The sequence below is a fragment of the Lissotriton helveticus genome, chromosome 11 (genome assembly GCF_964261635.1).
Source record: "Lissotriton helveticus chromosome 11, aLisHel1.1, whole genome shotgun sequence".
Taxonomy (NCBI): domain Eukaryota; kingdom Metazoa; phylum Chordata; class Amphibia; order Caudata; family Salamandridae; genus Lissotriton; species Lissotriton helveticus.
This window is the reverse complement of record NC_136072.1, coordinates 312,138,494-312,150,672: the sequence shown is the minus strand read 5'-3', so window position 1 is coordinate 312,150,672 and position 12,179 is coordinate 312,138,494. Positions and strand designations below refer to the sequence as shown.

General features: G+C 43.8%; 1 protein-coding gene across 1 annotated transcript in view; it reads right to left on the bottom strand.

The window, feature by feature from the left end:
• The window catches only part of SAP130 (Sin3A associated protein 130), a 696,083-nt gene that overhangs the window by 367,987 nt on the left and 315,917 nt on the right, over window positions 1-12,179 (bottom strand). Inside the window, exons 12-15 of the mRNA XM_078665599.1 lie at window positions 6,652-6,793; window positions 6,087-6,208; window positions 5,086-5,418; window positions 4,075-4,249 (exon numbers count right to left, since the gene is read on the bottom strand). Coding sequence (XP_078521725.1) covers window positions 4,075-4,249; window positions 5,086-5,418; window positions 6,087-6,208; window positions 6,652-6,793 — 772 coding nt within the window. The remainder of the gene's footprint in view (window positions 1-4,074; window positions 4,250-5,085; window positions 5,419-6,086; window positions 6,209-6,651; window positions 6,794-12,179) is intronic.

Here is a 12,179-nt window from a genome sequence, read left to right as displayed (position 1 = left end):
TAACGCATTGCCCTGCGACAGGTGGTGTGGGTACCTGGACGTGAAGCTTTGGCATTTTGCGTTCTGATGAGTGGCAAAGAGGTCTATCTCTGGTTGCCCCCATCTTTGGAAGAATGGTTGCAGTATTTGTTGGTGCAGTTCCCTTTCGTGTATTTGTTCCGACTGTCTGCTTAAGATGTCTGCCATCTGGTTTTGAACTCCTGGTAGGTGTTCTGATAACAGATAGATGTTTTGAGGAATGGCCCATCTCCAAATTTCCTGCGCTAGTCTGGATAGTTGGAGAGAGTGCGTCCCCCCCTGTTTTTGAATATAATACATTGCTGTCATGTTGTCTGTTCTGATCAGGACTGCTTTGTTGGTAACATGCATTTGAAAGGCTTTCAATGCTAGAAACACTGCTAGTAGTTCTAGATGATTGATGTGCAGCCTTCTTTCCTGCACACTCCATCTTCCTTGTACTGTATATTTCTCCATATGCGCTCCCCATCCTGTGAGCGATGCGTCCGCTGTTATTGTCACCTGTGGAATTGGTTCTAGGAACGACCGCCCCTTGGCAATGTTTGTTGTGTTCCACCACTTCAGAGAGCGGTGTGTGCGGTCGTCTACCAACACCAGATCTGTAATCTGTCCTTGAGCCTGATTCCACTGTGTAGCTAAACATTCTTGTAGCGGACGCATTTGTAGTTTGGCATATGGTATTAGCAGTATGCAGGATGACATCATCCCTAATAGCTGCATGAACACTCTTGTTGTTAATGAGTGTTGTGGCTGAAATTTTTGAATGATTGTAAGCATTGTCTGGATCCTGACTGGATTGGGGTATACTTTGGCTTTTTCTGTGTCTATAGTAGCCCCTAAATATTGTTGAACCTTGCTTGGTTGCAGGTGTGACTTTGTGTAGTTCACAGTGAACCCTAGTTGGTGCAGCATGTGAATTGTCTTCTGTGTGTTCTGAAGACATTCTTCTTGTGACTTGGCCTTTATTAGCCAGTCGTCCAAGTATGGGAAGACATGTATTTGTTGTCTTCTTAGGTGGGCTGCAACCACCGCTAGGCATTTTGTGAACACCCTTGGCGCCGTCGTGACACCAAACGGAAGGACTTTGAACTGATAATGTTGTCCTTCTACCACAAACCTTAGATATTTCCTGTGGGCTTTGTGAATCGGGATATGAAAGTAAGCGTCTTTTAGATCCAGTGTAGAAAGAAAGTCCCCTTTTTTCAGTAAAGGAAGTACTTGTTGGAGCGTGACCATGTGGAAATGTTCCGAATTTATGTATGCGTTGAGAGGTCTTAGGTCTAGTATTGGCCTTAGAGACCCATCCTTTTTGGGAATTAGGAAGTATAGGGAGTATACTCCTGTTCCTTGTTGTTGCTTTGGAACCTTCTCTATGGCATGCTTTTGTAGCAGAGATAGTACTTCTTGTTTTAACAGTGTTAAGTGATCTTGTTTCATTGGACGCTGTTTGGGGGGGATGTTTGGTGGGGTAGATGTGAGTTCTAGGCAATAACCATGTTGGATAATTTGTCTCACCCACCTGTCTGATGTGATGTTTTCCCAGACAGGTAGGAACTGTGATAGGCGTACCCCGACCGGTGTTATATGGTCTGGGGGGAGCTGTATGAAGTCACTGCTTTGGGGTTGGAGAGTTGCGGTTGTTGTTGTTTCCGCGTCCTCTACCCTTGCTGTTGTTACCTCTGTAACTACCACTAGAATTACCTCTGGGTGATGTCGGTGTAAAAGAGGTTTGTTGCTGGCTTGTACCTGTATTTTTGGATCCTCCTCTATAGGTGGACCTACGAAAGGAACCTATTTGGGTCGGCTGTTGCAATGCTCCCATTGATTTAGCCGTTTCTGTATCCTTTTTCATCTTTTCTAAGGCCTCATCTGTCCCTGTGCCGAAAAGGTTGGTTCAGTAATGAAGTTTGCACCTCTTGTTTGAACCCTGAAACCCTGAGCCATGCATGTCTCCTTAACATGATGCTTGTGTTTATGGATCTTGCTGCAGTGTCTGCCGCGTCTAGGGCGCACTTGATTGAAGTGTTAGTAATTAACTTCCCTTCCTGTATGAGTTGATCTGCCCTCTTTTGATGTTCTTTAGGGAGATGTGTGATGAGTTTCTCTAACTCATCATAATGCGCTCTGTCATACCTTGCAAGTAGTGCTTGTGTATTAGCTATGTGCCAGCTGTTTGCCGCTTGAGATGCAACTCTCTTGCCAGAGGCATCTATTAGCTTAGACTCTTTGTCAGGAGGTGGAGCTTCTCCTGTAGATAAAGAGTTTGCTCTCTTACGAGCGTTTGTGACCACTAGTGAGTCTAGAGGAATTTGTCCCTTGATGAATATTGGGTCTTTTGGAGCTGCCCTATATTTCTTATCAATTCTTGGGTTCAGTACCCTAGCCCTCACCGGGTCTTTGAATATCTCTGATGTATGATTGAGAAGGCCCTTAAGCATTGGTAGTGTTCCTGATGTTCTTTGTGCAGCAGGTAGTGTTTCTAATAGGAAATCCTTTATTTGAGGTTCTGCATGTAGTTCTACCTTGTGGTATTTTGCTGCTCTATTAATGAGTTGCGCAAACCCAGTATTATCATCAGGAGGTGAAGGTTTTGACAGATACAATTCAGGGTCGTTATCGTTATCTGACCCTACATTGTACTGTTCCCATGGGTCTGCGTCCTCTGGGATTGTGTCTTCATCATCCCCAGGATGTTCTCCCTCCCCTGTGTCACTTTCTACATCTGTTGTAGGTGTAGATGGTCGTGTGGGAGGAATAGCTGGCCTATTGTGAGGAATAGGAGAAGAGGGTGTGTCTCTAGGATGTGGAGAAGGGGGAGGAGTTGTATTTGTCCCCATTGTTCTCTTCCTCGGAGGAGTTTTGTCGTCCGATTGTTCATTTTTCCTATTTTTGGGTAGTTCTGTGACTACCTTGCCAGTTTGTGGATCAATAAACAGAGTCTTTTGTTTAGGATCGGTTTTATATTCCTGTGTCGGTACCGCAGTTTTCGGGTCCGAAAGGTGTTTTTTCTTTTGACTGTCCATTTGTATTTTCGGCACCGAGATTTTATTCGGATCCGATGTCTTCGGTGTCGAGGGTGTCTTCGGTGTCGATGTTGTTTTCGACGTCGAAGCGTGTTTGTGTCGACATGGACTGTTTCGACTTCGAGCTTTCCTTGAGATGGAGCTTCGGTGTCGATGTCGGGGTGGGTCGTTTATCGGAACCACCATGATGGGAGACCGAGTGTTTCGGTTTCGTTGCCGGGCCCGAAGGCGGGGCGTCGGAAACTTTTTTCGGTTGTCTGACCGGGCTCGAGGGCGGGGTCGACACTGTGCGGGGTCTGTTCTTTGGTAAAGGGACGTCGTCACTCACGGTTTGTTGGACGTCGATTTCCTCGATGTCGGACTCGTCCACTTCTGACCCCGCCTCGTCGCCCTCTTCTTCTTCCTCTTCTGGGTGCTGGTCCTCGAACAGCTCCGGGATTGCTTGTGACTGCATTCTCGATACCTCGTGTCTTCGGGCTCGACGGTTTCTAATCGTCGATTTTGAGGAAAATGCTGCACAGGCCTCACAGTCCCTGGATTCGTGTTCAGGGGACAAGCAGAGGTTGCACACCTCGTGTAGGTCCTTGTGTGGGAACTTAGCACCACACGCTGGACATTTTTTGAATGGAGTCCTTTCCATGGACTCCGGGCTGGACTACGTCGAGCTGGTCTTCTCGTAGTCGTCGTTCTTCGAAACGCGTCGAGATGGAAGTGTAGTCGCGTTTGATAACCAATACCGTCGAATTGGAAAGGGTTACGCGCCGAATATAACTTTCTTTATCAAAGTCGATCCGGAGCGCTTCGATCCTCATCCGAACCCGATGGAGGAAAAAAACAATCTAAGGATGGAGCCGATGCCCATGCGCACTAACACCTAGAGGAAGAGTCATCGATGACGACAAAGACTTCTCCAGAAGAAAAACAAGTGCAATCATCCGAGCCCAACACCAGATGGCGATCTATTCATAAATGTACCATCTGCAGCCCATATGCCTCGAACGGATTATAATGGACTAGCTAGGTCAGTACTTACCCATCAGTTGTAGGTTTTTTGCGCAGTATACTGGGGCGTGGTGAGGATCCTTGGGCAGGGGCGTTGTTGCTAGCAGTCTGGTTGTGGGATGGTACCATGGCGGGTGCTGTGGTAGAGAATGCACTGTTGCTCATAGGATTGGCAACAATGGCAGCTCCCTCGGCCAGAACTACGGCTGAAGAGGAAATTTAAGTGCAATTAGAGGACAAACAAAGCAAACAGGACACCCTATACCATAAAAGCATGGTACTGCATGCATTACTTACAGAACCCCCCACATGTTCTGCTTTTTCAGTACTAGACTCTCCCATGCACTTATTTGCCATGGCACGTCCTTCTTGACCCCCCCCCCCACTCCAAGTCCAACTTAGAGTCTCTTGATCATAGCTTTGCCAGTACAGAACATGTTAATTCTACTTTAGTATTGGAGCCCCCCTGCCACCAACCCACTCCATAAGCAAATTTGACACGGAACCTCTTTTGACTCAACAAAGAAACACATATGGTACTCTTTCAATGATTATTTACTCCCTCATGCCACATATACGCCCTTACACACTTCTGAAAAATGTCATTCTTGACTTGCTTCCCCAGGTCGGCACCCATCTAAATTGCTTTGACAAAGTGGCTCATTCCCGATTCCAGTGCTTGTATGTTACCCACAAGTCTATCAATGCTCCTTAAACTCAGCCTTCTGCATTCACTAATAAGGCTCCAGACACCACTGGCAAGCTACCCGATCCCATACAACAGTAACCTCGATTTAAGAACAGGGGATCAAGCACAGTTCTAAGCCTTCACATGAAGGTGAATAGCAGCACCTCTGATATTCCAGTGCAGCGCCCCGATAAAGATGCCGGATTCAAACCAATGCTGAACCGAGCAGTGCGACATTAAATTAACGCTCTCCCACTCACAGGAACCGAACAACTGCCACTCACTGAAAAACTGCAGCACCGTCACTTTTTGATGAGCTACTTAATTTGACAGAGGGATGACTTTAATAATAACCTGAGGATTTTGCTTCTGTTTGTGATTGCTGGGATGCTATTTGTGCCGTCTGCAGTCCTTGAGTTCCCATCGCTGCAGCTGAGTGGAGGCCTTGTGTCCCGATTGGTGCCTGCTGGATTCCTTGGGTACTAAGTTGTGATGGCTGAATCCCCTGAGTGCCAATTGGTCCCGACTGAAGTCCCTGTGTGCTTATTGGTGCCTGCTGGATTCCCTGGATATGCCGGGCATGAGAAGTATCAACTGTCATCAACTGCATCTGATTGAGGTGGACTGTGGATGCCACCCCAACACCAGTCTGAGCATTGATGGCTGAATTCTGTGCCTGAGCAGAAACTGGGAAAAGGAAACATTTTAAAAATCATCAAGGGTGGGGCCTTCAATTCATATTGTTAGCACTTGGAGAAACAATTCACCAAACGAAACCTTGGGCAAACAAACTCCCACATTTCTTAGTTCTTGTTCCAGGACCGTAGAAACTACATACCGATATTCTAGAGAATCATGAATTCTACTTACCCCAACAACTGATATTTGCCTTGAAAAAGCCCACGGCCTATAGGCTATAGGGGTGAAACACGTGTCGGCTGTCCTCTCTTTTCACAAATATAACATATAATAAAAATCACGCACGTAAAACTTTCAAAGAACATTTGACTTTTCCTTTTGGACTACTGTTGACAAATCGTGAGGGCACAATCCTCCATTTTCCTCTATACTTACCCTTACATTGGCTCTTGGGTGAAGCCTTTCGAGAGGAATGTGCCACAACACAATTGGGCCCTGACAATTGTAGCACCTAAACCCAGAAATTTCCACCCAAACAGTCACCCACAAACTCCCACATTTCTTAGATGATGATGTTCTTCTTGTAGTAAAAGAGTTGGTATACACTTAAAATTATAATTTTTAACAGGTAAGAAATAAGGAAATGTTTGCTATCTGTACCTACATTGCTCTAACTAATAATATATATCTTTACTCCGAGCCATGTTGTCACTCACCAGGGTATTGTCGAATGGTGGACACAGAACTGGTGATTGGTGTGTAGGTGTGGGCAGACAGCGGGTATGCAGATGGTGGATAGGTGGGCAAAAAGTACTGGAACTGGACAGGCACAGACTGACTGTAAAAAATTTTAAAAAAAAGGTAAGGTAAGAACAGGCCATCACAAATGATGTCAGACTGATTCCTTCACATATCAAGAGCTCATCCAATGATTTCTAATGTCAATATATCTGAATAAATGTACCTTGAGCATTTGAGAAGATAACTGATAAAACTTACTTATTCAACGCACTTCCGAACTAGGAAAGTTACTAGCATAACAGTATCGGAGCTGAGGATGTACACAGAACCTAAAACTGGAGAGAGATCTCTAGGCTAAGTATTACTTTTAAGTGGAATCTCAACTCTGTATGCAGTTTCCTGGGGCAGCAATTCAGTATGTATTCATAATCAATACAATTTACAAAAGTACTTGTGTGCTTGCTTGACAATGTATCCAGTGAGTCTCATTGCATTATGTTACCAACACTCTGAAAGAAACCGCATCCATAGCCCTCTTACCGGTTCTCACTTCTACTCTCCATAGCCACCGGGTTGGGAGAGGCACGATGTCCTGATATGGGGATCAACGTGCTCCGATCAGCTGCATAGTCTGACTGGATACGGGGAGACGTATGGGTTATCTGCTGTGGGACCACCTTAGCTGTAAATGAAAATATATTAAGTTACCAAACCCCACACATCTACCCTCACTACAAGCTCTTCTACTCTGAATCAGAAAAAGCAGAGGAACACATTGTATACTAAATGTTTTCATTTGTTTACCAACAGTGGGCTTAGAATGAGAGAGGATCAAATAGAAGCTAGGACTGCAACAAATCTACAGACGGAAAAAGCAAGGCAGAGGGAACACAGGATGAACAGGATATGGGACAAGCTTGGGAGAAGAGATGAATATAAATAATTACAGCTGTATATCGGCATGGGAAGGTTTGAGGGAGGAACATGCCACGAGACCAACCCTGTAAGTGGCAGGACGGTCACCACTAAAATTAACTAAAAAGGACACAAGAAAGAATCTGGAATAAGTTCCACAACAATGACACACTCGAAGAGCTTTTCAGAATCTACAAAGCTGATAAAAAAAGGCAAAAATGTCACTACAACATCTACATCTCAAAAGCCAAAAACCAAAATAAAGAACTACGCAAAATAGTTTCTGAATGGCAGAGTAAATAAATTCCAAAGTGACACCTTCTCAAGAGCTATGTGACTCCATAGCAAAACACTATAAACAAAAGCCATATAACTGGAACTATACTTGGATAAGAAAACTAAAGTAGGTACCCAAATAAATGGAAACACGAAACAAAACAAACAAAAATACTCACCTTTAATGTAACAGAAAACTTTGCAAATGCTGTAAAAGCTTGTGGCCAAGCAGGATCATGCATACACCCACGTCTGGCACATATTAATTAACATCCTCATCCATAACTCTGCAGCTAAAACTATCAACTGTTTGCTAGAAAGAAAAATGATACTTACCAGTATGCATCTGTTCTTGGCATGTAGAGCTGTAGATCCGCATACTTTTGCATAGATCGCCATCTGGTGTTGGGCTCGGATATTTGCACTTTGTTATTGTAGAAGTCTTTGTAGTCACGAGATAGGTGACTCCTCCTTTGGTTAGTAGTGCGCATGGGCATCGACTCCATCTCCAGATTGTTTTCGCCATAAAGGGTGATGATGGAGTTAGTTAGAAATAGAAGTGACGTCCATATGTAATGTATCTAAGTAAGATAGTACAGCAACACATACAGGTGTCCGGGGAGGCGGGTGGGCGTATGCAGATCTACAGCTCTACATGCCAAGAACAGATGCACACTGGTAAGTAGCATTTTCCGTTAGAGACAGATGAGCTGTAGATCGCATACTTTTGCATAGACTATGCAGCAGTTAGCCCGTTAGTGGTAGCTAAATGTATATGTTGCAGCAGCTTGAAAAAAGTGTTCTTAGTACAGCCTGGCCCACAATAGCTTGTTGTTTTGCCAGCACATCTACACAACAGTGTTTTGTGAAAGTGTGTGGTGTAGACCATGTTGCGGCTTTAAAAAAGTCATCCATGGGTATGTTTCCTAAGAATGCCATGGATGCCCCTATTTTGCATGTGGAATGCGCTCTAGGGGGAATGGATAATGTACGCTTTGCTTTTTGGTAGCATATTTGAATGCATTTAACGATCCACCTGGCAATCCCAGCTTTTGATATAAGATTGCCCTTATGTGGTGGTGAGAAAGCTACAAAAAGATGTTTAGTTTTCCTGAAACTTGTTGTCCTTTCAAAGTAGTAAAGAATAGCTCTTTTGACGTCAAGAGTGTGAAGAGCCTGTTCAGCCACTGAGTCAGGTTGAGGAAAGAATACTGGGAGCTCAACAGATTTGTTAAGGTGAAAGGTGGAAATTACTTTAGGTAAGAATGTTGGGTTTGTCCTAAGAACCACTTTGTTGTGATGAATTTGCAAAAATGGTTCCTGTATGTTTTTGTTGTTGTTTTTTTAGAGTTTTATATAGCGCGAACTAGACCCGAACCGAATCAGGTATCAGAGCGCTTTACATAGCACCAGTTACGTTACATGAGGACGGACACACATTCATTTTAGGCACGGGGAGATTAAGTGATTTGCTTGAAATCACAGGAGGTTTTTGGCGTCGTTAATGGTTAATGCCTTGAGTTCACTTACTCATCTGAGAGATGTGGTGGCCACAAGGAAAGCTACCTTCCATTAGAGGAACTGTAACTCACATTTATGCAAAGGTTGAAATGAGGGACCCATGAGCCTTGTTAGGACATTGTTAGGATCCATACTGGAGAGGGTGGAACTCTGGGAGGAATTATCCTTTTAAAGCCTTCCATGAAAGCTTTGATGGGAGGCACCATAAACAATTAGTTGTCTGTTTTGTAAGTAGGCTGCTATAGCAGCAAGATGTAATCGTATAGATGTATATGCTAGATTACATCTTTGTAAATGCAGGAGATAACAAATAATGTTTAGAAGTAAGTTCCAGGCAGTAACCATACTGGATAATGTGTCTTATCCACCTGTCTGTGGTCATGGAATTCCAGACAGGTAGGAACTGTGATAGTCTTCCCCTGACCGGAGTGGAGTGGTCTGGGGGAGTGGAGGGAAGTCGCCGTTTTGTGGTGGGGGAGTTGCGGGTGTTAGAACCACGTCCTCTAAAATATGCTCTGCTAGGGGAAGTTTGAGCGGGGCTTTTGTATGTGGAAGAGGTGTTTTCTGTGCCAGTTGGTTTGGAGGCACTCCTATAAGAGGAAGGACGAAAGGAACCTCTACTAGTTGTTGCTTGTAGAGCCCCCATAGATTTGGCTGGCTGTGTCCTTTTTCATCTTTTCTAAAGATGTGTCCACAGTAGGACCAAACAAGTGTTCTTGATCCAAGGGTTGATTGAGGATGGTAGATTGTAACTCTTGTTTAAAACAACATATGCGTAACCATGCATGTCTACGTAGTAACACGCTTGTATTAATGGTGCGAGATGCTGTATCTGCTGCATCCAGGGCACATTTAATAGAGGTATTTGTAATAAACTTTCCCTCTTGCATAAGATCGTTTGCCTTGGTCTTATATTGGTCTGGAAGATGCTGCATGGACTTTTCAAGCTCATCGTAGTGAGCCAGGTCATATCTCGCTAGTAAGGCTTATGAGTTGGCGATACGCCAGAAGTTTGCCGCCTGGGACGCAACTCTTTTACCAGATGCGTCCAGTAGGTTAGATTCTTTGTCTGGCGGAGGTGCATCACCTGTGGTTTGGGAATTTGCCTGCTTACGATCATTTGCCACTACTAATGAGTTCAGAGGAAGTTGACCTTTAATGTAAGCTGGATCGCTTGGAGCTGGTTTGTATTTTTTTCTCAATTCTAGGATTGAGCACCCTAGCTCAGACAGGGTCTTAAAAACCTAAGGGGCATGTTTAATCATCCCTTTGAGAATAGGGAGAGTGTTTGTTGTTTTTTGAGGCTGCAAGAATGTCTCTAATAAAAAATCCTCATCTAGGGGTCTGAATGGAGTTGAAACCCATGATATTGTGCAGCTCTATTTATTAGTTGCGCAAACCCTACGTTGTCATCTGGAGAGGATGGTCTGGAGGGGAATACATCTGGCTCAGGTACATCTGGGACATTATAATCTTCCGAAGATTCATGAGGTGGAATACTGTGAGTGTCATCATCAGTAGCTGTATCCTGATGTGGTGGGTCTATGTCTTCATTCCTACCCCCTAAATCCTCGTCATCTTGTGTTGTAAGTGATAGAGGAGGTGTTGGAGATTGTGCTGGAGAAAGTATAATGGTTGGAAGCTGTAGAGGTGGAGAAAAAGGCCTCATAGGTGAGGTGGCCGAGTCTTTTTTTCTTTGAGGGTATCCCCGGTGATTCTGAGGTGTCCAATTCCCTCTTTTTAGGTGGTATAGAGGTGACTTGTCCAGTAATGGGGTCAATATGGAGTGTCTTTTTGCTTAGGATCTGGTGGATCTTGATGGAAAAGTTCTTTGGATCATTGTCTTTTTTCGGCGCCGAGGAATTAGGCTTCGAGTGGTGTTTTGTCCTATCTTCCTTAGCTTTAAGAGGAGTTTTTATGTCCTTCTGCTTAGGTGGTGTTTTCGACTCCGAAGATTTAGGCTGTTTCTTCGGATCCAAAGTCTTGGATGAAGTTTGCTTCGGTGCCGAAGATTCCAGTTGTGAGAAAGTGGCTTTATATATAATGGACCAAAGTAAGGTACAGTGTGTGTATAGAGACCACAAACCCCAGAGGTATAACAGAGGTTAAAGTCAGGGCTGACCTTCCTCTCAAAAGTGGTAGCTTGGTAGAGCAGTAAGGCAGTACTAGAGGACAGTGTAAAGCATTTGTTGTACACACTCAGTCAGCAAAAGGTTTCACACACTCAAGGACTGAACTCCAGGCCAATTGTTTTTATATCCAAAAGATATAGCTGTTTTATTTTTAGAACCAGCAGGTATAAAAATATAATTTTCGCAGTAATGAGTGATCTCAGGTAATTGCTTTGCAGAAAGGTAATGGCTTTGTAAACCCAATAGGTACAGGGGTTGCAATAGGCAACACAGTTCTAAACACAATTTAGCATTGAGCTCAATGGGTTTTTCTACACAAATACAGTTGAATACTTTGTAGATTACTTTTGTAATTCCAGGACTGGATTCTAGATTCAGTCCTCGGGGTCCAAGCTGTAAACAGGTTAGGAAAAACATATTGGTTATTGCAATTACTTTTAAGGAATAAAAAGGTATTTTAAAAGTTCACACTTAGAAACTTTTCAGTGAAAATCTGGCAATGTTATCCAATGGGAGAAAATTCAGGTTACAGGTAAAGTATGCTCTCGTTACTTTTGTAATCCAGTACTGGGCTCCTAGGTCCAGCACTGAGATCTCTACTTAAGACAGGTAAGTAATTACGTTTCAGTAGTTGGTACGATTTTTAAGGAATATTTCAAGTTTTGAAAAGTAGACAGAAGAAATTTCATAGAAAAGCAGACAATGGATTCCTAAGGAGAAAATTCAGGTTACTAGTAAATCCGGTTAGGATTACTTTTGCGGTTCAGTACTGGGCTACAAGGTACAGTATCGGCTTCTCTCCTGATCACAGGTGAGTACTTTGGAATTCGGTATTCGGCTGATTTTATAGGAATATTTTAAAGTTTCAAAACTTCACACTTAAAAGATTTTTCGAGTCAAACCAGGCAATGTTATCCGATCCAATTTGTGATGGCCGGAGCGCTATGGCGAATACGGCAGTCCAGATCGATCCCATCGGACTGCCGTATTCGCCATAGCGCTCCGGCCATCACAAATTGAGCCATCACGCTCCTTTCCTGGCAAATCCATAGAAACCTGATGGAAGCCCTGGACTTGATGTGAAAGAAAGCACATCTATCAGCGTTTACTCATCAGTATTCCTGACCCTTCGAGGAAACCAACATTAATGCGATAATAGGCTTTGTGTTAATAACTGTTGTACAAAACAATAATGTTGATAATTCTTGTCCTGATGATGATGTC